The 25,643-nt window shown below is 36.4% G+C and overlaps 3 protein-coding genes across 3 annotated transcripts; 2 read left to right on the forward strand and 1 right to left on the reverse strand.

Annotated features, from left to right (window-relative positions):
* Nucleotides 1-762: 762 nt before the first annotated feature.
* Nucleotides 763-15,509, reverse strand: LOC306866887 (transcription factor E2F4-like). Its single transcript, XM_079412305.1, has 10 exons — nucleotides 15,037-15,509; nucleotides 13,904-14,013; nucleotides 11,044-11,205; nucleotides 9,296-9,339; nucleotides 9,089-9,153; nucleotides 8,679-8,979; nucleotides 7,595-7,747; nucleotides 2,973-3,017; nucleotides 2,780-2,824; nucleotides 763-2,521 (listed from the first exon to the last, which is right to left on the reverse strand). Exons 1-10 carry the CDS (start codon nucleotides 15,190-15,192, stop codon nucleotides 2,406-2,408), a joined length of 1,197 nt encoding a protein of 398 aa, XP_079268431.1. The 5' UTR covers nucleotides 15,193-15,509; the 3' UTR covers nucleotides 763-2,405.
* Nucleotides 15,510-16,140: 631 nt separating this feature from the next.
* Nucleotides 16,141-20,327, forward strand: cyp2x9 (cytochrome P450, family 2, subfamily X, polypeptide 9). Its single transcript, XM_079412516.1, has 9 exons — nucleotides 16,141-16,343; nucleotides 16,509-16,671; nucleotides 16,852-17,004; nucleotides 17,114-17,274; nucleotides 17,499-17,672; nucleotides 18,440-18,578; nucleotides 18,659-18,846; nucleotides 19,786-19,927; nucleotides 20,010-20,327. Exons 1-9 carry the CDS (start codon nucleotides 16,182-16,184, stop codon nucleotides 20,201-20,203), a joined length of 1,476 nt encoding a protein of 491 aa, XP_079268642.1. The 5' UTR covers nucleotides 16,141-16,181; the 3' UTR covers nucleotides 20,204-20,327.
* Nucleotides 20,328-20,800: 473 nt separating this feature from the next.
* On the forward strand, nucleotides 20,801-24,898 carry LOC306867051 (cytochrome P450 2F2-like). Its single transcript, XM_079412515.1, has 9 exons — nucleotides 20,801-21,019; nucleotides 21,099-21,261; nucleotides 22,039-22,191; nucleotides 22,286-22,446; nucleotides 22,944-23,117; nucleotides 23,290-23,428; nucleotides 23,777-23,964; nucleotides 24,033-24,174; nucleotides 24,257-24,898. Exons 1-9 carry the CDS (start codon nucleotides 20,858-20,860, stop codon nucleotides 24,448-24,450), a joined length of 1,476 nt encoding a protein of 491 aa, XP_079268641.1. The 5' UTR covers nucleotides 20,801-20,857; the 3' UTR covers nucleotides 24,451-24,898.
* Nucleotides 24,899-25,643: the final 745 nt, after the last annotated feature.

Raw genomic sequence — 25,643 nt, forward strand, 5'->3', positions numbered from 1 at the left:
ACTGTTATATTGAGTATATTCAGGCCCTGTAATAATTATCTAAGTTTTTTTTTTGTTGTTTAATTTTAATTTTATTTTTTGTAAGCTATGCAACTTTTTTGCATCAGTGTGTTTTCATGGATTAATATCCTACACAACAGCATTTAATAATGTTAAATGGTTTGTTGACCATTTAATTGTTGGAAAACAATTAAAAATAAATGCAATTATTAATACAATTATATAAGACAGTTTGACGCAGCTTTTTTCTTCACCAATACATACAATTAATAAAGTATCTTCAATAGTAAATTAAAATAGTACCTTAAAATGTAAAACAAAACACTAAGTTGTTGTGATATGTAAATCTACAAATGAAGTATAACAGTAGATTTGTTGATGAATATAAAAATGATCCTGACACAACCAAACAATGCTGCTATAATTAAATTTATGTTGGTGTGACTGATTGCAAAACGATAAAATAACTCTTGACTTCCTTATATAATAGCTAAACAATTGTATTTATATTTAATTGACTACATTTAAGGGTGTCTTAAAGCAGAACAGTATTTTGGACCAATCCTTGAGGGGTTCAAGCACTCAAACTATGTTACCAACCTGAATTTTAAACCACTACACTACAATAGACCTATTCAAGTGAAACCTGAACAGAAATGCCTGGATCTGCAGGATATGACTCAAGCACCTAGAAGCAGTATGACAGACTCCTAAGGAATTAGGTGAGGGAAAACAAGGAAGCAAAGTAGGAACAAATGCCTTCAAATCAAACAAAGATATATTCAAGTGCATCACAAATACAAAAACATTCTTTATTTCATGGGGATGACAATTCAGTAAAGAACAACAATTCTGCTATTTTGCAATGACACAGTGAAGATTTGAAAACTGCTTGAATTCCCTGGATACTGTAAAACTGACTCGGCCAACCCAATCAATGCATAGGGCTGGAAGTTACCTGTGTGATAAACTGTTTTAAAGTGCAATGTGGAGATAAGCTAGGCTGACTATTTATCTAATGAAAACCAGAGCAGTTGGAGATCTATCGAGTACAAAAATAAATGGCAAATGCTTACTGTATACAAGCATAAAAATATCATTTAGCTGATAGGAACATTAGGAAAACAAGAACTTATTATAGTGGGGCCACAGACACAATCAGGAGCCCACATATAATGACATTCTGTTTGGACAGTGCTCAATACACAGCACAGTGACACTCTATTTCCCATCATATTGTGACTTTACCCCCCCCAAACACACATCCTTCTTTAGACAGTTTCTCATATACAGACATAATGAAGACATCACTTATTTTCAAAAGTATCTATACACATATAAATGGGGACAGGGACAGATGTACTTCATGGACTGAAATCATTGGGAGGGACGATGTTTTAAAATATAAAAATAGCAACTGGCATCTAATTTAACATTTATACAGGACCTTAAATGTAACCTTTCCACAGCAGTTACTCCATTAAACTCCATTCGGCTTCATAGAATTTTTCTTTCTCAGAATTCTGTTTAAATTAAAAAACTGCTATTTTTATTTTAATTCTGTGATGAAAATGAGCTTTCCTCTTTTTTTCTGAGACCCATAGTATTAACAAAGCACACCTGAAACAAACAAAGCAGGAATGGTTTATCCGACACTTAAAGTACGTTCCTTCACTTTTTCTGAGAATAGACGCTATGATAAACAGATTTTGCTAAGTAGCACCAAACTGTATCAAATCCACACAATACACGCTATTCTGCAATACAACCCCCCGCCCACGTTATTAGCCTAACTTAATTATTTCCGCATGGTGTTTCCGAGAGCCGCAAGATGAGAACAAACTTCCTACAAGCAGAATCGATTCAAAATGTTTGCATTAGAGGCATGCTTTCTTCAAAAGCATAATCACACAATACACCGTTTCATGATCAATCTGTATAATAGTTGTGTCCAGATCAGTAATAAAGTAAATCAGTAAACACACTGAAGGAAAAGGTGCTACTTTAGAAGAGGAAGACCATTTAAAAAAAAAACATCTAGCTGGTATTTTCATTGAACCATTAACCTCTGCTGGTGACTTTGGTCATGAAATTCCCTCGATATCTATACAAAAGTAGTAGAAAAACAATTTGTTTGGGACTAATTAACAAAAATGGTTTGTATGGATGTCGTCATCAGATTGGATTAGTTGAATTTAGCAGGGAAGGTTCATTTTCAGTCAGCCGCTTTGGGGTTGGAGTAAATATACACATAAAAAAAGCTTTATATACACACAGAATCAGCTTATCATACATATGGATCTGACACAGAGCCACACTTTCTTTTTTTTCTCGTTTCAAAAGGGTACATAAAAAAAGAAAGTTCTTTTGAGTACACTATTCTCATTGTACAGGGTGTTTGGAGGTCAAAGGTTGGCAATGGGAACGTCAAAGAGGTCACAAAGGCCCTCCGTCTCATCCAGGTTATAGATGTAGTCATGGTCACCCGGAGGGGGGGATAGACGGAGGAGCGGAGAGAAAACTATGAAAGAGAAAGAGAGAAGAAGAGTGATACCGTGGCCATGTTTGTGTAACCATATGAATCTCTCGCTCGTTTGAGCATTCAGCATCTAAAATTGATCAAATTTCAGTTGATGGTCAAATTTGAACTACTTTTATTGATTATATAAACATTATATTACATAAACAGTGGATTTGTTATATACATAAAACATATGTATTCCATTTCATGTTTAGTAATACACTATATACAGGTGGCCTGACTCATGATCGGCTTTACCTTCTGATGACATCAGCTCCTCAAGCAAATCTGTACTCATCATTTCTGTATAGTGAAAGAAGGAAATATGACATATGAAAAAAATGCATTTGTGCTACATAAAATCCCAGATTCTCTGGTTGAGTTAAGCATATCAGCAATAGATAGGCATCAGAGGAGCAGCAAATGTTAACCATGATCAACCGGTTCTCACCTTTAGGGTCAAACATTTCTGAAAGGTCTTTGGGGAGATCCAGCACTGAGAAAACAGAGAAAACCCAGTCAGAATTGTTTAAGCAAGCCAATTTGCTTCAAAACTTTGAAGCATTAAAGGAATGTTAATTTATCACTTTTATGGTATTGCCCCAATCCAGACTCGAAAACCAATATTTCAGACCAGAAACTTCTTTAACCCTCTGGTTGTGTTCGGACTCCGGTCACGCCTTTTGTGTTACCGGTCAAAAATGACCGGACTCCAAACAATTGCTTATAAATCTGTCATTATGCTATATTATCACCAAATATTGCATTCAATCTTTTTGTCAACTTGTTTTCTTTCATTTAGGACTGGTTTTGTGTTTCTATTTGCTTCTGTTTAATCGTAGGCCTCATTTATCCGAGAGTAGGTACCTCATTTTTTGAGTGAAAAAAGCATTTTTTATGAATAATTTTCACAATATTAAACAAAAAATTATAAAAATTTGCACTGTTTCTCACACTAGTGTACTTTAATGTTTAATCAGGAAGTTTGCTTTTAAATGCTTTTATTTTGTACAAAATTGCAAAAAGTCACACTCGTGGTGTTCCCGGTCAAAAATGACCGGACTCCGAACAACTGCTTATAAATCTGTCATTATGCTATATTATCACTAAATATTGGATTCAATCTTTTTGTCAACTTGTTTTCTTTCATTTAGGACTGGTTTTGTGTTTCTATTTGCTTCTGATTAATCATAAGCCTCATTTATCTGAGAGTAGGTACCTCATTTTTTGGGTAAAAAAAACATTTTGTATGAATAATTTTCACAATATTAAACAAAAAATTATGAAAATTTGCACTGTTTCTCACACTAGTGTGCTTTAATGTTTAATCAAGAAGTTTGCTTTTAAATGCTTTTATTTTGTACAAAATTGCAAAAAGTCACACTCGTGGTGTTCCCGGTCAAAAATGACCGGACTCCAAACAACTGCTTATAAATCTGTCATTATGCTATATTATCACCAAATATTGGATTCAATCTTTTTGTCAACTTGTTTTCTTTCATTTAGGACTGGTTTTGTGTTTCTATTTGCATCTGATTAATCGTAGGCCTCATTTATCTGAAAGTAGGTACCTCATTTTTTGAGTGAAAAAATAATTTTTTATGAATAATTTTCACAATATGAGAGACAAAATTATGAAAATTTGCACTGTTTCTCACACTAGTGTACTTTAATGTTTAATCAAGAAGTTTGCTTTTAAATGCTTTTATTTTGTACAAAATTGCACAAAGTAACACTTGTCAAAAATGGCCGGCCATTGAAAGTGAATGGGGAAGAATGAAAGAAACAACTAGTGTTCAGGAGCATGTTGTGCTTGCAAACATAAATGCCTTGGACCAGTGCGTGCATGTATACTCATGCTATCACACACACACACACACACACACACACACACACACACACATCTATGCATACAAACTATTGTATTACACTTATTTCATCCTACCCTGAACTGTATGCAATATGCTTTTATGAATCTCATATTATAACTCTCTCTCTCTCACACACACACACACACACACAATGCACACAAATGCTCAAACTGCCTTGTCTTTGGCCTGCATTGACTTTTTTTCCATCCCTCGACCAGAACGTTACATCAACTTCAGCTGGGTCCTCAAAATCAGAAGATTGCTTCTTTTCAGTTGTTGCAAGGTTTTCAGCTTGTCCAGTGATATTTTTATCTTCCAATATATCTTGCAATGCATCGTCACTGTAAAATTCTTCTTCAGTTGTCTTTTCCTCGTGTAAATGACAAGCAAGGCACTGTGAGGCATTTGTATGCTCTAGCATTTAATTGTAAACTTTCGTTTACTCTGAGAGAACATGAAAGCCTCTAAACATATTGTCATAATGTTTTGTCTAGTACGGAACCGCTTAGAGCTCATGGTGGTGGAAAGATTTCGGGGTGGGTGAAAAAAAATCGGGGTGGGAGGAAAAAAATATTTTTCAAATCTTTTGCGTTCCCTCACAAAACTTTGCGTTCTCTCGCAAAGATGTTTGCGTTCCCTCGCAAAACTTTGCGTACATATTTGCAAGAGAACGCAAAGTTTTGCGAGAGAAAGCAAACATCTTTGCGAGAGAACGCAAACATCTTTGCTAGAGAACGCAAACATCTTTGCGAGAGAACACAAAGTTTTGCGAGAGAACGCAAACATCTTTGCGAGAGAACACAAAGTTTTGCGAGAGAACGCAAACATCTTTGAGAGAGAACGCAAACATCTTTGAGAGAGAACGCAAACATCTTTGAGAGAGAACGCAAACATCTTTGAGAGAGAACGCAAACATCTTTGAGAGAGAACGCAAACATCTTTGCGAGAGAACACAAAGTTTTGCGAGAGAACGCAAACATCTTTGAGAGAGAACGCAAACATCTTTGCGAGAGAACGCAAACATCTTTGCGAGAGAACACAAAGTTTTGCGAGAGAACGCAAACATCTTTGAGAGAGAACGCAAACATCTTTGAGAGAGAACGCAAACATCTTTGCGAGAGAACGCAAACATCTTTGAGAGAGAACGCAAACATCTTTGAGAGAGAACGCAAACATCTTTGCGAGAGAACGCAAACATCTTTGCGAGAGAACGCAAACATCTTTGCGAGAGAACGCAAACATCTTTGAGAGAGAACGCAAACATCTTTGAGAGAGAACGCAAACATCTTTGCGAGAGAACGCAAACATCTTTGCGAGAGAACACAAAGTTTTGCGAGAGAACGCAAACATCTTTGCGAGAGAACGCAAAGTTTTGCGAGAGAACGCAAACATCTTTGCGAGAGAACGCAAACATCTTTGCGAGAGAACGCAAAAGATTTGAAAAATATTTTTTCCTCCCACCCCGAATTTTTTTCACCCACCCCGAAATCTTTCCACCACCATGAGCTCTAAGGGGCTCCGTAGTCTAGAATATGTGGTGAAAGAAAAGATTATTTTTGAGGTCAATGCAGGCTAAAGACAAGGCAGTCTGAGCATGTGTGTGTGTGTGTGTGTGTGAGAGAGAGAGAGAGAGAGAGATCCTTTTTTATTCATAAAAGGATATTGCATGCAGTTCAGGGTAGGATGAAATAGGTGTAATAAAATAGTTTGTATGCATGGATGGATGGGTGTGTGTGTGTGTGTGCGCGTGCGTGTGTGCGCATGTGTGTGTGTGATAGCTTGAGTATAAATGCATCCACACATGCAAAGGTCCAAGGTCTTTGTTTGCAAGCACAACATGCTCCTGAACACTAGTTGTTTCTTTCATTCTTCCCCATTCACTTTCAATGGCCGGCCATTTTTGACAAGTGTTACTTTGTGCAATTTTGTACAAAATAAAAGCATTTAAAAGCAAACTTCTTGATTAAACATTAAAGTACACTAGTGTGAGAAACAGTGCATATTTTCATAATTTTTTCTCTCATATTGTGAAAATTATTCATAAAAAATGCTTTTTTCACTCAAAAAATTAGGTGCCTACTTTCAGATAAATGAGGCCTACGATTAATCAGAAGCAAATAGAAACACAAAACCAGTCCTAAATGAAAGAAAACAAGTTGACAAAAAGATTGAATCCAATATTTGGTGATAATATAGCATATTGACAGATTTATAAGCAGTTGTTTGGAGTCCGGTCATTTTTGACCGGGAACACCACGAGTGTGACTTTTTGCAATTTTGTACAAAATAAAAGCATTTAAAAGCAAACTTCCTGATTAAACATTAAAGTACACTAGTGTGAGAAACAGTGCAAATTTTCATAATTTTTTGTTTAATATTGTGAAAATTATTCATACAAAATGTTTTTTTTACCCAAAAAATGAGGTACCTACTCTCAGATAAATGAGGCTTATGATTAATCAGAAGCAAATAGAAACACAAAACCAGTCCTAAATGAAAGAAAACAAGTTGACAAAAAGATTGAATCCAATATTTAGTGATAATATAGCATAATGACAGATTTATAAGCAGTTGTTCGGAGTCCGGTCATTTTTGACCGGGAACACCACGAGTGTGACTTTTTGCAATTTTGTACAAAATAAAAGCATTTAAAAGCAAACTTCCTGATTAAACATTAAAGTACACTAGTGTGAGAAACAGTGCAAATTTTTATAATTTTTTGTTTAATATTGTGAAAATTATTCATAAAAAATAATTTTTTCACTCAAAAAATTAGGTGCCTACTCTCAGATAAATGAGGCTTACGATTAATCAGAAGCAAATAGAAACACAAAACCAGTCCTAAATGAAAGAAAACAAGTTGACAAAAAGAATGAATCCAATATTTAGTGATAATATAGCATAATGACAGATTTATAAGCAGTTGTTCGGAGTCCGGTCATTTTTGACCGGGAACACAACGAGTGTGACTAGGTGAAATAAAACCCACAAAAAATTACGAAAATTCTAAAAAAATTTATGAGAAATACTTGTACCCTATGTGCGCAAAGTCAGTAAGTTTGAGTCCAATGCGATAACGTTAACTAGTATTTTCAGGAAAAAGAAAAAAAAATTCTTGTCAATTTGACCCGAACACAACCAGAGGGTTAAATAAAGATTAATGACAGAATCATGCTCATTTTCCAAAAGCACGGGAACTTACGATCTGAGGGGTCTGACTTGATTGGTTCAAAAATGGTTGAGGAATCAGGAAGTGAAGAGCTGCTGTCCAATGACGCAGAAGACTGAAGCTGCTGCGTGTCTGTTGAAGATGTCGGATTGGCTGTTGTGTCTGAAGTGGAGGTGCTTGAAATGCCTAATAACAACAACAGTAATACAGCGTGAGAAATTATATATTTCATTTTATATAATTCTATAGCTACATAATGATAATACATGTTATGCAGTTACTAAATATAAATACATAATATACACTACTGATCAAAAGCTTAGAATAATTCAGATTTTGTGTGTTCAACAACCAAGGCTGCATTTATTTTTATTTTTAAATACAGTCAAAATATTACAATATTGTCATTTGTATGTGATTTATTCCTGTGATGGTAAAACTGAATTACTCCAGTCCTTAGTGTCACTTGATCCTACAGAAATCATTCTATTATGCTGATTTGCTGCACAGTTATAAATTAATAATGGTGCTTAATTATTGGTAATGGTTCTTATTCTCAATGTTGGAAAAAGTATTTTCTTTCAGAACTTTCTTAGTAAAAAAATTCATAAGAACAGCATTTATTTGAAATGCTCGTACAAACTTTGATCAATTTAATGTGCGTATAAAACATTTTTTTAAATGTTACATAACTTGTGTATCACCACTTACTCAAAAACATTAAGCAGTACAACTGTTTTCAACATTGATAAATGTTTCCTGAGCAGTAATTAGAATGATTTCTGAAGGATCATGTGACACTGAAGACTGGAGTAATGATGCGGCAAATTCAGCTTTGCTTCAAAGGAATAAATTACATTGAAATATTATTCAAATAGAAAATTATATTTATCTGTAACGTTTTTCCAATATAACAGTTTGTGCAATATTTTTGATTAAATAAATACAGCCTTGGTGAGCATAAGAGACTTTAAAATATATAATTGGAAATATTATATATAATGATAACAATGTATAACCCTTCATTACATAACCAACTTTGCCATGGTGTAAATCATAGAACAAAAAGACAGAGCATTTTCAGACACAATAATTCATTAAAATATGGGCAGCAGACCTGTAGCTGCCCCAGCAGCAGAGGCAGTGGTTGTGTTGGGAGGGACGGCGGCGGCGGTTGTGGTGGTGCTGGGACTCTGACAGGTGGAGGATGGTGTAATGTTGGCTGCTGGTTTGGTTGGGGCAGCAGCAGCAGAGGTAGTTGAATCTGGGGTGGACAGGCTCTGAAGCATGTCGTCAGGCGGGGGCACGGGCAGCACCACTGGAGAAGAACTAGAGGGGTCCTTATTCACCAGCAGGACCTCGATGGGGCCTGCAGAGCTCTTCAGGTGAATCTGGTACTTCTTTTGTCCATTAACATGCTAAAAAAAATTACAATAATAATAAAAAAAAAAAATAAAAAAAAAAGTGTACTTATTTTTATATAAACTTTCCACATGACTTTTTAAAGGAAGTACAAGCAGGACTTACAGATTCAGGCACAGGAACCTCCAGCTGTGTTCCTGAAGGAGCTCTGATTGCTAGAAGAGTGTCACCTGGTGGAAGACAAGCATATATACAGTTAATGTTAATAAGGAAACATCCAATCAAGTAGACATTTGCAGCTTTCTGACTGGTCATTTTTGTTAATGCAGTAACACTGGTGTTTTGTTGGGTGTCTGATGGGGAAAAACCAACCTTTGAAGCAATTGCAGAGGTCTTGATGTGTTACATACGCCAGAGTGTGTCAAGTTAAAGACATACAGCAAACATTTTTCAAACACAAACTTCACTTTGAGGATCATAATAATAAGTATCATAATAGCACCTTGAGCTAAAACAACCTAGACTTTAAAGGGTAAGTTCACGTCCAGAATAAAAATATTATGATAATTTGCTCACCCCCATGTCATCCAAAGACGCAAAGAAATTACGTTTTTTTGTGTGTGTGGGGGGGGGGGGGGGGGGGGGGGGTGTTTAGCACATGCAAACCATGCAATGACAGTGGCAACTTTAACATTTGAAAGGATACTATGGCAAAGTTATTGCTTTCCTTATTCAAACAGATTTTTTTTTCATGAGTACATGGATGACCTGAAGAATGAAAGCTGTATCATACACTTGGAAAATGATGAGCTATATCACCGCTTATCAACACAAGGGTGTGTGACAATACACTTAGCTCAATATTTTAATACTATTTTTAAGAATTTACAATGACAAAAAATTTGTCTTGTAATTACAAAAAGTAAAAATGCAGTTGTATTTTGAAATATTTTAACTAATCTAGGGCTGTAACTAATGATTATTTTGGTAATCAAGTAATCTACTGATTATTTTGACAATTGAGTAATGATATTTTTTAGTAACAAATAGACCCAAGTGAAAACCAGGCTTTAGTATGACTATTTATATATAAACTAACGATGAGGCAAAAATAATTGGCTCAAATAAAATATAAAAAACAATTACATGGTTTTATTGAACAACACTGTACATAATGTAATATGCCTATACATAATATGAACATAACTAAATTAAGTACATAATGTATTATTACAAATACCTGCAGATGGCACCTACGGCCTGGCGAGGTTTCCCTTCACAGCCTGATTAAACGGTTTAAATCCATAATTTTTTTTATATTTGGCCACATGCAAACTCTATGCAAACTATTTACGTTACAAATCTAGTGAGATAATGCACACTGTTTTCCCAGATGAACTTTAAGCACAGCATATACAGAGGAAGCGTTTAGCCCCTTTCACACATAACTTACAGTCTTTACTGGTACATTACCGGTAAGTTACCATTAAGAGATCATGTGTGAAACAGGACCTTTTCAAAAATCCCAGTAAATTTGTTCTGGTAATCATATCGTTCTTATGGAGATGACATGATTACTCTGAGCTATTTACAAAGCTCCGCTGCTTTTTAATTAGTTTTTCTATCCAAATATGTGCTAGATGGTCATCTTTGATCATTGCGCCTCGCAGCTTTTTCAACATGTCGCGCTTCTCCATTCATCAGGGCTGCGGCTCTGCAATTGGATACTATTATGCGCGTCTCGTGTTTATATAAGAGCAAAAAATTCTGATTGGCTAGTAATGTTAGTCTGGTTGAGAGTGAACGCTGTGCTCCTCTCATTCCATTCGTAGGCGAACTCGTGGACTCGAAAGTGATATCAACTTTTTTTAAATGTAGGATTATTTTTTTCCGCAGCCAAACGCTGCACACCAGAGATCTTTAAGCCCTGCTCATGGAATGTTTTCCTCCAAAAAAAGATTAATTTCTTTGCGACTGAAGGAAGAAAGACATGAACATCTTGGATGACATAGGGGTGAGTAAATTATCAGGATTTTTTTATTCTGGATGTGAACTTATCCTTTATGTGAGTGGTTACAACACTCAAAAGATGAATCCTAAAGATGTAGCTAAAAGGATATGGGCTATTTAGCGAGTCGTCGGTCACGTTCTTGATGCTCTGCTGAACCCAAACTTTCTGCTGGTCCAGTTCATGTTCCCTCCTGTCAAGATCCTCCAATTCCAACTTGAGGTCTATCAGCTTGTCTGCAATTTCACGTGTGTTGCAACCCGGACCAACACCCCTACAAATGAACAAAAATAGAAAGTGATCAAGTGAATTGGTTGACATTTAAACAGATACCTCTCTAAAATATAAATAGCTCCAGGTTAATAAAGAGCCTCATTTTAAACGGATGTCTCAGAAGAGCAATTAACTGCATTTTCGTGTTTGGGTTATTTCTTAAAATAACCTGGTTTCACTTGCACATTAGTACTCACTGTGTATTATTTCTAATTGTAATAAATACAATAGTATACAGTACACTACAGTACAAAGGTTTGGTGTCATTAAGATTAAAAAAAAAAGTTAGTCAAGGCTACATTTATTAGTTCAAAAATACAGTAAAACACTAATATTATGAAATAGTGTTACAATTTAAAATCATTGTTTTCTATTCAAACATTTTAATTGTGAAGAAAAGCTGAATTTTCAGCAGCATTACATCAGTCTTCAGTGTCATATCATTCAGAAATCATTCTAATATGCTGCTTTGTTGCATTTCTTATAATCAATGTTGTGCTATTTTTGTAGAAACTGATAACTTTTTTCAGAATTCTTCTTTTGACAGAGTTCAAAAGTACAGCATTCAATTGAAATAGAAATCTTTTGTAACATTACAAATGTCATTACTCTCACTTTAATATGCCTTTGCTGAATAAAAGCATCATATATATATATATATATATATATATATATATATAAATACATACATACAATGCCCTCCATAAGTATTGGAACAGTAAAGACAAAATTGCTCTGTTGGCTGTGGAGTCGAGACATTTACAAATATGATTAAAAGATGAATATGAGACAAAACTACAGAATGTCACATTTTATTATTAGCCGTTTAAACACATACATGTTTTACCAAATAAAAAGAACAGCACTTTTAGAGTTCATCCCACTCATTGATGTGAGCATAAGTATTGGGACAGTTGAACATAAGGCAGATATAAAAGATTAAAAGCTATTATTTAGTTGCAGATCCCTTGCACACAATTACAGCAGTGAGTCTGTGACCCGCAGACATCACCAGACTCTTGCTCTCATTCTTTGAAATACTTTTCCCAGCCTTTAATGCAGCCAGTCCCAATTGTTGCTTGTTTTGGGGACTTTGTGCCTTTACTCTCCTCTCCAGCTGGTGAAATTCATGCTTAATCAGATTTAAATCTGGAGATTGACGTGGGCAATCTAAGACTTTCCATTTCTTTGCCCTTATAAATTCCTTGACTGAACTGGCAGGGTGTTTTGGGTCATTGTCCTGATGCAATATGAAGCACTTCCCAATGAATCTGGTGGCATTTTCTTGAATATTGGTAGGCAAGATGGTTTTGTAACCTTCCAAATTCATTGTGCTACTGTCATCATACATTAAGTCATCAGTAAAGTTGAGAGGGCCTGTTCCAGAGACAGCCATGCATGCCCATGCCATGACACCACCTCCACCATGCTTTACAGATGAGGCTGTATGCTTGGGATCATTGCAGTTCCCTTTTTTTCTCTACATTTTTGCTTTCCCATCACTTAGATAAAGGTTCATCTTTGTCTCATCAGTTCATAAACACAGTTCCAAAACTCTTCTGGCTCACCTTTGTGCTTATTTGCAAACTCTAATCTTACCTTTCTATTTTTGGTGCTGGTCAGAGGTTTGCATCTTGCTGTGTAGCATCTGTAATTCTGTGTCAAAGTCTCCTGAGGACAGTAGATTGTCAGAGCATCACCCCAGCTTTCTGGAAGTTGTTGGTGACTTTACAGACACGTCTTTTAGGATTCATTTCCACAGCTTTTATGATTTGTCTGTCATCAACTACTGTTGTTTTCTCAGCTGATCAGGTTGTTGTTGGTTGCTGGTGTCGCTGGTGGTTTCCAAACTCTTGATTTCTCCATGCCCTTTGTTTTTGCTAGAGCTCTAACTGACTTCCTCTTTTCTTTTAGCATCCAAATTACTTGCTTTTCTCTCAAAGTCAGCTCCCTCATCTTCATCCTGGTTTGTGTGTCATCATCGAATACAAGATTCAGAGTGCAGAAGTAATGGATATAACTGCTACGACACATTCCCTGCTTTTAATATCTGAAGAATTAATGCAACAGGACACAGCTGATCACTTAGAAAGACCTGAGAGGCAACGGTTCCAATACTTATGCTCACATCAGATAGAGGGATGAAACTCTAAAAGTGCTGAACTTCTTAGCTGGTAAAACATCTATGTGTTGAATCACCCAATAATAAAATGTGACATTCTGTAGTTGTGTCTCATATTCATATTTTAATCATATTTGTAAATGTCTTGACTCCACAGTCAACAGAGCAATTTTGTCTTTACTGTTCCAATACTTTTGGAGGGCACTGTATATACACAAACACACACAAACAAACACACACACACACACACACACACACACACGTGTATATACAATATTTTTTCATATTTGCATATTATACTTTCACTGAAAAAAGGCTGCCATACCCATGCAATAACATTAAAGAACTTAATATGAATAAAAAGCATTGGCCTTCTATGCTTGTGCTTAATAGCATACATATGCATAATTAACATTATAATTACATAATTCTACTTGGATTCACAAAGAATATTTGTCTGAGGGTCTTTTAACCAAGCAGGCCCAAACACTTTGATAATGCAGTAACAAACAATATAGGAATAAGGAGTAAGTGTCCACATTAAAGTCACAAGAAAGAATCTGCAAGTCTGCCTTACTTCCACTGGATGCTGTTCTTGGATTTCTTCTCGATGAGTCCAATGCCTTCCAAAACATTGGTGATATCATAGATGCGCCGTTTCTGCCTTACAGCCAAAGTATCTGCAGCCTAAATCACATTCACACAAACAAAACAAACCAGATTATTGATTCGTCTCATTGCCTGTAAATTGACTAACTACACAGCACACACGCATAGGTGTTTTGCACAGTGCAAAAAATTCACATAAGAAGCCATTAAAAGAATAGTTCAATAAAATACTTGTTTTATAAAAGCATTATAAAATATTAGGCACAATGTGAGAGACCGACACCACTGGTCACCATTCACTTGCACTTAATCTTTATTCCATGCAATGAAAGTGAATGGTGACTGAGACTGTCATTCAGCCTAACATCTTTTGTGTTGCCACTGAAAAAAATCAAGTCATATGGATTTGAAACAAAATGAGAGAGAGTAAATAATAGCAGAATTTTCATTTTTCCGTTAACTGTCTCTTTAAGACTTGCTGGCTTTATAAAATGGACAAAACAGCCCAGAAAAGTTGACAAGCAAGCAACTTGATGCAATCAAGTTCCAGTAGCAGCTGCGCATTTCTAATCTACTACTTCAAACACACAATCCTAGATCACTCAAATCACCAAATTATACTTTTAACACCGCGTTCAAACCCCAATAGATTCAAAGAAACGCATCCGCAGGTCTCGCAGGCCTAAACTATCCCAAACTCCAGAGCACGTGCTTGTTTTGAAGGCTTTTGTTTGAGTTTCCTGTCCGGATGGGATTCGCAGTAAAAACCCTCCGGGATACAACAAACCCCGGAGCTGTTTTGCTTTGCCGACTGGAGTGACATAACAGTCGCAACCTGTTAGCTGGCTCGCCTGGTTTAGTTGAGGAACTAGTTTATGTGAGTCGAGCTGAGTAGAGAGGGGTTGTGCGTGCACACGACCCCCTCTTCCCTTACCAGAGCAACTTCTAAGCAACTTTTCGGTGCTGTTTTAAAACCTAAAGTGCATCTGTGTGCATGCAAACATTAAAAACGATGCATATTCAGCAGGCGCTGCGCGTCCCGATACTGAAACATCTAGCAGAAGAAGAAGACGGTGATGACTGAGCTCGTGTCGTGCTTACAGCTTTGAGATCCAGCACTCCGTCCTTCGCTTCCTGCAGCAGAGTCACAAATTTAGTCGTGAGCAGTCCCAGACTTTTCTCGTGGCGACTGGGGGTCTGCGGCTGCAGCGACTCTCCCATTGCTCCCAGTTCGTTTCTTCCGGTCTCTAAATCCATCAAGTTGCTTTTGAAGTATGGTTAAATTCCCACCGTTCTCTTTCCGGTTGGTTTATGTCTGTGTATTTAACGCTTTCTGCTGTTATATCGCTGACAGCACCGCTTCTGCCGCCCAAACGCTCGCTTCCCGTCAACAGCCGGTGAGTCCTGAAGCATGGACGGGGAAGTTCAGCTCGAAATGAGAGAGTAGAGACCCCCGTTCAGGGACCGGTCCGGTTCAGGACACAGGTTACCCGAACTCAGATGGCCTAACAGAACAGACGCTCTCCTGAGCACCAGAGCTGAGCTGCTTGAATGACTGAAGCCGTTGAAGGCGCGGTGCATCATGGGATGACCTGATAAAAAAAAAAAAAAAAAAAAAAAGGAAGCTCCTGCATTCTGTCGAGCGGTCTGTAGGGGGCGATAAGAACGGCGCGCGATGAACTAAAGCGGCCATGTGGGGGCCACAGATACCATTTTTTCATGTTCAATTGAAAAATGCAAGTTTTTTTCAGCTTTTGTTATATTTGAATCAGTTAACCCTTTCAAAGCAGTAAGGTATCCGTGGTTTTGCTTTCTTTGTATTATTTGACTTTTTTCTATCATAATTTTCAAATAATTTTCTGTTGTATCATTAAGTAGCTGGTTAACCTTTTTAAACTTCCTGACTTGACAGACAGATAGATGATATTTTAATATACAGTCAAATTATAGATAGACAGATAGATAGATAGATAGATAGATAGATAGATAGATAGATAGATAGATAGATAGATAGATAGATAGATAGATAGATAGTATTTTAATAGATAGATAGATTATGGCATGACTGAAACATAAACGCATTCACTTTTTACACTATGCTTTAAAAGTTTTGTCTTGTATTAGCCATATTTTGAGTCTTCAGGCAGCGTCCTCCCTGAGAATGTTAAGTGTTTGAAGTGGGAGGGCTCGTGTGTTACTAGTTTATACATGAAAGGAGAGCAGTTAACAGCTGGACATCAGTCAGCATGCTGGGCTTTCTGATACTGGTGTGGATATGCATCTTCCTCCTCTTCCTCTTCATCCAGATCCCGAGGCCTAAGAACTTTCCTCCCGGACCTCGTCCTCTGCCATTATTCGGGAATTTGCTGGAGCTAAACGTCAACAATCCTTTGAAGGACTTTGAGAGGGTACAGTATTGAATTCTTTAAACACTTCATCGCTCGCTAATTTTAAATCTTGAAGAAATACATTAAGAATATCTGTACAACATTCGAGAAATGCTTATTGCGTTATACAATATGTCAATGTATTGAACTGCAAGCAGTCTAATGTCTTAATGATATACCTTTTAGCTCGCACATCGCTATGGGAAGGTTTACAGCCTGTACATCGGATCAAAACCTTGGGTGTTTCTTAATGGTTTTGAGGTTTTGAAGGAAGCTCTTCTTTCTAAGGCTGTGGACTTTGCAGGACGCCCACAGGACCTCATGGTCAACCATATAACAAAAGGAAGCGGTAAATCTATTTGCAAATGAACCTTCACTCTTAAACCTCTGTACAGACTACGGTTAATCAATATCTTTGTGAGCTTGTTCACTCTGACTCTCTTCTATAGTCCAAAGAGCAATTTTCTACCTTGTCCGATATTACACTCAGTAATTGAGGCCAATAAATGACATTTACATATTATCGCAGGTGTAATTTTGTCTGACTATGGCCCCAGTTGGAAAGAACACAGACGCTTTGCTCTGATGACCCTGAGGAACTTTGGCCTGGGGAAGCAGTCAATGGAGGAGAGAATTCTGGGAGAGGTTTCACACGTTATTGCCAAACTGGAAAAAAGAGTTGGTAATATTGTGCTTATTTTTGTTACATATCTGTATCTTACAGGAACAGTTCACACACAAATGTACATTTTGACTTGACATTTAGATCAATGTATATTATGTCTGTGCAGGAAGCTCCTTTGACCCTCAGACTATGTTCCACAATGCTGCGTCAAATATCATCTGCATTGTTCTGTTTGGATCTCGTTATGATTATGACGATGAATTCCTCAAGCTTTTCATTCACCTCTATACAGAGAATGCAAAGATTGCCAATGGGCCTTGGGCTATGGTGAGACATTTGATCAGTTCAACTTTTAAGTGATTTTATTCAAAGCTATTAAAATACATATTCAGAGAAGTGCAAAAGTCTGAAACCACACTTATTTATTTATTTATTTTCGTCAAATAAAAGGGTCAGGGTTATGTTATGACATACAAGGAAAAAAAAAATCAGTATTTTCACTAGTGGTATTTTGGAACTTTTATTAAGAAATTTTCTCTATTTTATTGCAGATATACGATACATTTCCTATGCTGAGAAGTCTGCCTCTGCCCTTTAGGAAGGCCTTCAGAAATGCCAACAAGGCCAGAGAAATGTCTACACAACTGGTCAAAGAGCACAAAAAAACAAGAGTCCCAGGAGAGCCAAGAGACTTCATTGACTGTTATTTGGATGAGCTTGATAAGGTGTGTGTGTGCATCTGTGATTGAATTTTTTAGGAATGCACTATATTGGTATGATATCGGTTATTGCGGATATTAGAGATTTTCTTAATTTATCAGTATTGGTTGATACTGGATATTTAATTGTGCATGACCACTTCCTCTGTTTTTACATTTACATTACTTTTGCCATCATCTAATGCTCACTTGAAGTTAATCTTCAAAACACAAATTAAATTAATTATTCTTTAATCTAAACGTAAATTGCAGTAAATTGTAATTTTTCTTACTGTAAATACTTTTTTTGAATGCATTTCAATTATTGTTCGTAGTATTTCATTTGTAATTTATATAAAATTCATTTCATTTGTAATTTATATTAAAAAAAAACAGTATAGAATTTTAATAACCACCATTTATTGGTTATCGGGCATAACATGAAAATAATTATTGGTTTGAATGCTAATAATTAAATTAAATTAATTGAATTATTGTTAAACTATTAAATGTAATCTTCAGCAAATTTAAAAACGAATATCCATTTTTCATATTGTACATTATAATGTTGCAATGCCTAAATTTAATTGTAGCATTTAAAATGATTGTTTTTAGTGTTTTATTTTTAATTTATTTAAACAAAACAGTATAAAATTTATAATATTTATCGGTTATCAGTCATAACATAAAGCAGTGCATATCTAATATTTTTTCTAGTATTCTCTAGTATTTTTAACTGATTTAGAGAGTAGTACTTATTATTTCTAATCATAGGTTTTTTTTATCTTTATCAGAGAGGAAATGATGGTTCTTCATTTTCTGAAGCTCAGCTGATCCTGTACGTTCTGGATTTGCACTTTGCAGGGACTGATACCACGTCCAACACCCTCCTCACTGCTTTTCTGTATCTCATGACCCACCCAGAGGTTCAAGGTCTGTGTTTTGGTTTATTAGAAAACTTCTATTAATATGATGAATGCCTTAAACTTAAACACAACTTTTTATTTCACCAGCGAGATGTCAAAAAGAGATTGACGAGGTTCTGGAGGGTAAAGATCACGCATCGTATGAAGACAGACACAATATGCCGTACACACTGGCTGTGATTCATGAGGTTCAGCGCGTCGCTAACACTGTACCGCTAAGTGTGTTTCACTGCACCACCAAAGACACAGAGCTGATGGGCTACAGCATCCCGAAGGTGAGGAAACCTCCTGTTTTAGTATGGTTTCTGTTTTGGTTTTCAAAACTGATGTGAGGCCAGTGAGGTGCTAATTCGGCGAGAGAAGGTGTCAATAAAAGGTCCGTACACCATACTAATCAAGCAATTACAACTGTTTATTGTTGATACACACAGCTGATATCAATAATACTGATACTGATCATAAGTAAATGCATAAAATGATGATAATCAAATCATAAACACATTCAAGAAAGATAATCATAAACCAGTGCATAATACAAGAATGATCATGAGTGAATGGATAAATGATAATATTAGTAAATTAATAATACACTAACTTGAGCATACACTAAAACTAAAACCCCAAGCAAAGTATTATAACCAATATTATAACTGTGCCATCATCTTCACTCTTCAAAAAACTGGGGAGCCCGTTTCAGTCACAGTGGAAGACCAACACCTGTCCGAGAAATGCCAGGCAACGTGCACTTATCCCACGTCTGAGCGTCCACTGTTTCTGAAAGAAACCCCTTTTTTTATACTTCAAAATTAGGTGCGAGTTAAGAACAACCCTCCAAGTGAGAGAGAAAGCAAGTTGGCCAGACTCGCTTCTCCTCCCAGTTGGGTGCACTTGTTTTAGTTACCAAAAGATGAAATCCTTACTCAGCAACATCTCTGAGGTTTCGCAATAAGTGTATTGTGCCAGAATTCTGCACCTAGATGATCAAACGACAACAGTTTCCAACCTTATCTTGAAGGTCAATGTAACCCCTCTCTTGTACTTTCCCAGGAGATTGTGATGTTGTTTTGCACCAGTTGCAACCTTGCCCCTAGCATTTTAGTCTCTAAATGTTCATCTGTTGAGCGTATCACAAAAAACAACCCATCTCTTAAACCTCCATATAAAGAGAGTTGTACGGTTTTAAAATCACAATGTTGTCACTTTTTCTTCTCTAGGGAACCATTGTTATTCCTAATCTCACTTCTGTACTAAAAGAAGAAGGCCAGTGGAAGTTTCCTCTTGAATTCAACCCAGCCAACTTCCTGAATGAGCAAGGCCAGTTTGAGAAGCCTGAGGCCTTTATGCCTTTTTCCGCAGGTAATGGTTCCGAATCGGATACATGTGTAGGTTTAGCTTGAGCGTATTTTGCAAATCATATATGCACACGTGTCTTGTACAGGTCCTCGTGTGTGTCTCGGTGAGGGTCTTGCGCGTATGGAGCTCTTCCTGGTCTTTGTCACTCTGCTGCGCCGTTTCCAGTTTGTGTGGCCCGATGATGCAGGGGAACCTGATTACACCCCGGTATATGGGGTCACCCTCACCCCCAAATCCTACAGAATGCACATCAGACGCAGAGAGACTGCCAGATTATGATGCTTATGACAGATTTATGTTGCAATGATGTTCTGATGTATTTTAATAACAGAATTAATAAATAAAAATTATTAATATTATTAAATTGAATTGAAAAGATAGTTCTTGAATAAAAACCTGTTACAAAATAGTTTTCTTCCTCTTCTTGTCTGAATGTATGCCAATGTGTTTTTGTGTGTGTGTGTGTGTGTGTGTCGGTCCATGTGCACGTTATGTATGTGTATGTTATTATCATAATCAAAAACTAAGTGAAAAACTAGAACTAAAATAGATATAAGGCTTCAAATTTAAAAACCACCTTCGCTAATGTTCGCTAAAGTCACATTCTCACCAGCGCTGCATTTATTTGATAATTTGATACTTGTTTAATCAGCAGGTATAAAAAACATATTTGCCCTTGTAATTGGGCCTTTGGCTCATATGATATATCTCCTGTATACTGAAGAGATAGAGTTCAAACCAGTTTAATCCAGGTGAATACAGAAACGCAAAATGCTGAGCAGTGATTGTTTGCCTGGGTTCATTTTATCTTTCCTGGAACACGACCATAATATTTGTTCAGATAGGCAATGTACTTAAAGACTGAGTGGTTTGAGTTCATAAGCTTCTTTTGCTTGAGTGAATCTAGAGGGACAACAGCTGGACATAGTCAGCATGCTGGGCTTTCTGATTCTCGTGTGGACATGCATCTTCTTCGTCTTCCTCCTCGTCCGGATCCAGAGGCCAAAGAATTTTCCTCCTGGACCTCCTCCTCTCCCTTTATTTGGGAATCTGCTTCACATGGATATGGCCAATCCTTTGAAGGATTTTGAAAAAGTATGGCTTTCTTTTGGTCATCAGAAGCTTAAACGTTTCAGTTGTTCTTGTTTGTAAAGTAATTTTCCAATGTTTTAAGTTTGCAGAACAATATGGGAAAATTTTCAGCCTGTATACTGGATCGAAACCATACGTTTTTCTAAATAGTTTAGAAGTTATTAAGGAAGCTTTGGTTACAAAGGCTCAAGACTTTTCAGGACGACCTCAAGACTACATGATCAATCATCTCACAGAGAATAAAGGTAACTAATACAATAAGCTGTCCTAGATATCAGCTAAGTAATAAAATCACAGTCTAAGGAGTGTGATATTGCTTTTATAAAACAGAAATAAAATGCTAATAAAAATAAATGCAATATTTATCAAATACACAGATGTTTCAGAAATGTGTTCATGAGCAACAGAAACACTTTTTATTTACTGCTTAATTCAGCGCCATCTGTTCAAGAATAAAGTTCAACATAAACATATACTATTTAATTTCCAATAAAGTGGGGGTAAATATGATTTTATCAGTGTTTTATGATAAACGTGACTCAATATAACATTGAAACTACAGTAAAAAAAAGAAAAGCTTTTACTGTTCTAAAAACACAGATTTGTGAGCATTATTGGAATTGAGGATGTTAGAATAAACAAACACGCCTGATTCAACTCAATATAGCTCATTAGTAGAGGCCTAAAATGGTTATTTCGCATCCAAAATGTGTAACCTACTTTTGGGGGAACTCTAGGACCAGGGTTGGGAACCACTGCGTTAGATGATGCAATAACAAAAATGAAGTTGCCTGGGCCTTAACAATGTAACATATATTTAACAAGTCACTGAAAATGAAGACAAGCAGAGTAATAAAACAGTAAAAAGCCATTGTGTTGTTGGACTTTCAACAATGCTGCTGCTCGATCAATCAAATTTGAGGATGGTAATTATGTTGTAGTATTATTTAATTGAGTATAAGTATGGCTTATATCAGGAACAAAACAGAATCTCCACAACTAATATCTTAACTTTACTAAAGGTGTAATATTGGCCGATTATGGCCCCCATTGGAAGGATCATCGACGCTTTGCTCTGATGACCCTGAGGAACTTTGGCCTGGGGAAGCAATCTATGGAGGAGAGAATTCTGGAAGAAATCTCACATTTAGTTGCTGACTTGGACAAAAATGCTGGTATTTATATGCATATATATTTTGTTGGTTGAGATCTTAACTGAAAAGGAACATGCTATAATGTTTTTAACGCATATACTGTACATTTGTCCAGGAGGAACTGTGAATCCTCAGAATATGTTCCATAATGCTGCATCAAATGTTATCGGCTTGGTTCTTTTCGGATCCCGTTTTGATTACAAGAATGAATTCCTTCAGCATTATGTCCAGTTCATTACAGAGATTTCAAAGATCCTCAATGGACCATGGAATGTGGTGAGAATTTAGATAAAATTTGACCATTTTTTCTTAATAGCTAGTTTTTCTACTTGCTATTGCTTATCAGAGGAAGACAGTAGGCTATTAGGGGAGGGACATTCTCATTCTAGAGAGCATCTGATTGGACAAAAATCTGTGAGGTGCAGGATGAGTCATCAATGTTTGATCTGTTTTCCTGTAAAATTTAACCTGTATTTTCTGCCAAAAAAGTGTATATTATAAATATTTAGTGGTTTTTCAAAGCTACATGGAATAAAAGCCACAAATTCCCATTTTTAATTGCATGCAACTTAAAAAAAAAATAGCTTCAAAGTCAATAATAGCCAAGGGTGATTTAATAGAAAGCTCTATTAAATATTACTTAAAATAGATAATATTTATTATAATTAGATTTTACTGAATGTCACTACATTCCCAAATTTCTGGAAAAAATTAACTGTATAAGTAACTGTTTAAGATTATACAAAAATGTCAAACATGTCTTTTCCTAACAGATATACGACACATTTCCTTTACTGAGAATCTTGCCCCTGCCATTTAAAAAAGCATTTGATCATGTAAAGAAGTTAAAAAATATGAATTTAAGTCTGGTCAACGAACACAAGACCACAAGAGTCCCAGGAGAGCCGAGAGACTTCATTGACTGCTATCTGGATGAGCTTGATAAGGTGTGTGTTTCTTCCAAAACACAGCGGGCTCCAAATGTCTAAAACCACATCAGAAACCTGATTCGAACCTAAAAATACATCATGCATATTGTTAAAACACGTGTGTGTGGGGGGGGGTTTACAGCTTTACCACAGTTTGAGTCTCAAATTAATACTATCTTGTGTTCCCCAGAGAAAAAATGATGGTTCCACTTTTGCTGAAGACCAGCTCATCATGTACATTTTGGATTTGCACTTTGCAGGGACTGATACCACGTCCAACACCCTCCTCACTGCTTTTCTGTATCTCATGAACCACCCAGAGGTTCAAGGTTTGTTTAAAAAGCGCATATTGATTTTGGTTAAATTTAAACCAGGCAGAGCAGGGAGAGACAGACCACTCATAGAAAAACATATGAAAGCAATTATAATGCTCAATGTGAAAAGACCTGAAAATATCTCCATGATTAGAGACACATTAAAAGGCATTGCAAATACAGATTTTAAGTGTGATTTGAAACAAAGAAGCTAAATTTATGATATTGTTGTCATTTCTTATTTGTAATTTGATGTAGATTTTTTTATTTTTATTGAATATTGCAAACTTTCAGGAGAGTGTTAGCATATTAGCAAAGCTAACTCCTTTAAACTTAACAAACATGGCCTTGTTTTCTCACCAGCGAGATGTCAAAAAGAGATTGACGAGGTTCTGGAGGGTAAAGATCACGCATCGTATGAAGACAGACACAATATGCCGTACACACTGGCTGTGATTCATGAGGTTCAGCGCGTCGCTAACACTGTACCGCTAAGTGTGTTTCACTGCACCACCAAAGACACAGAGCTGATGGGCTACAGCATCCCGAAGGTGAGGAAACCGGCAGAAACCAGTTTTTAATACTTCTGAACAAATTTGAACTGTTTCACCTTGTATAGGGAACTGTGATCATTCCCAACCTCAGCACCGTACTAAAAGAAAAAGGCCAGTGGAAGTTTCCTCATGAATTCAACCCAGCCAATTTCCTGGATGAGCAAGGCCAGTTTGAGAAGCCTGAGGCCTTTATACCCTTCTCTACAGGTAACCATTCAAAAATGTATGAGATCTTTGTATTTCATCTTGTCAAACCTTTTCTGTGAGCATTATCATTTCTGTTTTACAGGTCCTCGTGTGTGTCTCGGTGAGGGTCTTGCGCGTATGGAGCTCTTCCTGGTCTTTGTCACTCTGCTGCGCCGTTTCCAGTTTGTGTGGCCCGATGATGCAGGGGAACCTGATTACACCCCGGTATATGGGATCACCATGACGCCCAAACCCTACAGAATGCACATCAGACACAGAGAGACAGTTACACAATAAATCATAATGTCAAATACTTCTCCTCCCTATACAGGAAATAATTTGATCAACAGATTATCTTTAAATATAGCATTATCAAAAGTTTGTGATGAGTATCGGGCTGCAAAAGAAATTGCAGGTAACTGAGCGCAACAGGTTGGTTCTGGAAGTAAAAATGTATTTTAGTTTCATACAGACCTACCATGAGCTTCAAGTTTGTTGAGAAGTGATGATATATGATATAATCTGCCTTGTTTTTAATAGCTGAATTTCTGGTGAACTACACTACCCATAATCCCAACGTGAGCTCTGTCAATGCCTTGTGCATCAGAAGAAAGTTTGTTGAAGATATTTCAGAAATCCCTACAGGGAAAATGAATGGAATATATTTCTGGAACCAAAAGATACAAAGTCTGTACAAAAATGTCTTCATGGGAGAACATAATAAAGCTCTAATCAAATTGTTAAATGTGGCCTGGGTCTGTTTTTGAGACATTCCTAGCAAATATCCCAGTTCTGTGAAACAAACTTAAAAAATAATTTATTTTTGCATAAATCTTCCCTTTAGACTGCAGAATTGAGTTGTTCACTTTGAGATGTATATCCGAATAGTTCAATTCTAAATGAATGCGCAAAGGCAAACATTAAATTAAAATGCTTTAGCTAACTAAATGAAAATTATCAGGATAATGATTAAATTCTCTAAACAATTTTATTTAATTTGACTGAGTGTCCAGGGGTGGACTAGAGGCCATGTGACCTGTCTCTTAACCAAATCACATGAAAAAGACCAAATTCAAAATCATTCAATGTAAATATCGGATAAACCTTTTAATGTAAAAGTGTTAAATAGATAAAGAGCATTGTTATTGTTAATGTGATGAATGCAGTAGAAGACTGTGACTTCCATTCATCCATACCTTCTCCAAACCACTTGTATACATATAATAACCACAATACCATCAAAACTATCATGTAATGTCATAGCATGTAGAATCAGTAAAGTGTTTAGACAATATATGCTTTTAAAAGCCTAATTAAATTGTAATGGAAAGTAATGGGAAATTACAGAGTAAACTTCCTGCCCAGTCCTCCCAGTCAACTTCCTGAGGGAGCAGGCCTGGCTTGAGGAGCCTGAGGCCTTTATGCCATTCTCTGTTGGTAAGATAACATTGTCTCTGTTTGTACGCTTTATTTTATTGTCATAGTGAATT

This window comes from Barbus barbus (assembly GCF_936440315.1).
Source record: "Barbus barbus genome assembly, chromosome: 48".
In the NCBI taxonomy this organism is placed as follows: domain Eukaryota; kingdom Metazoa; phylum Chordata; class Actinopteri; order Cypriniformes; family Cyprinidae; genus Barbus; species Barbus barbus.

Coding starts and splice junctions, on each gene's coding strand:
- LOC306866887 (XM_079412305.1), bottom strand. CDS start 15,192: ATGGATTTAGAGACCGGAAGAAACGAACTGGGAGCAATGGGAGAGTCG. Junction 11,206..13,903: donor AAGAACAGCATCCAGTGGAA/GTAAGGCAGACT, acceptor GTTCATTTGTAG/GGGTGTTGGTCCGGGTTGCA. Junction 7,748..8,678: donor TGCTGCTGGGGCAGCTACAG/GTCTGCTGCCCA, acceptor TGTTGTTATTAG/GCATTTCAAGCACCTCCACT.
- cyp2x9 (XM_079412516.1), top strand. CDS start 16,182: ATGCTGGGCTTTCTGATACTGGTGTGGATATGCATCTTCCTCCTCTTC. Junction 16,344..16,508: donor CTTTGAAGGACTTTGAGAGG/GTACAGTATTGA, acceptor TATACCTTTTAG/CTCGCACATCGCTATGGGAA. Junction 17,275..17,498: donor CCAATGGGCCTTGGGCTATG/GTGAGACATTTG, acceptor ATTTTATTGCAG/ATATACGATACATTTCCTAT.
- LOC306867051 (XM_079412515.1), top strand. CDS start 20,858: ATGCTGGGCTTTCTGATTCTCGTGTGGACATGCATCTTCTTCGTCTTC. Junction 21,262..22,038: donor TCATCTCACAGAGAATAAAG/GTAACTAATACA, acceptor ACTTTACTAAAG/GTGTAATATTGGCCGATTAT. Junction 24,175..24,256: donor CTTTATACCCTTCTCTACAG/GTAACCATTCAA, acceptor TCTGTTTTACAG/GTCCTCGTGTGTGTCTCGGT.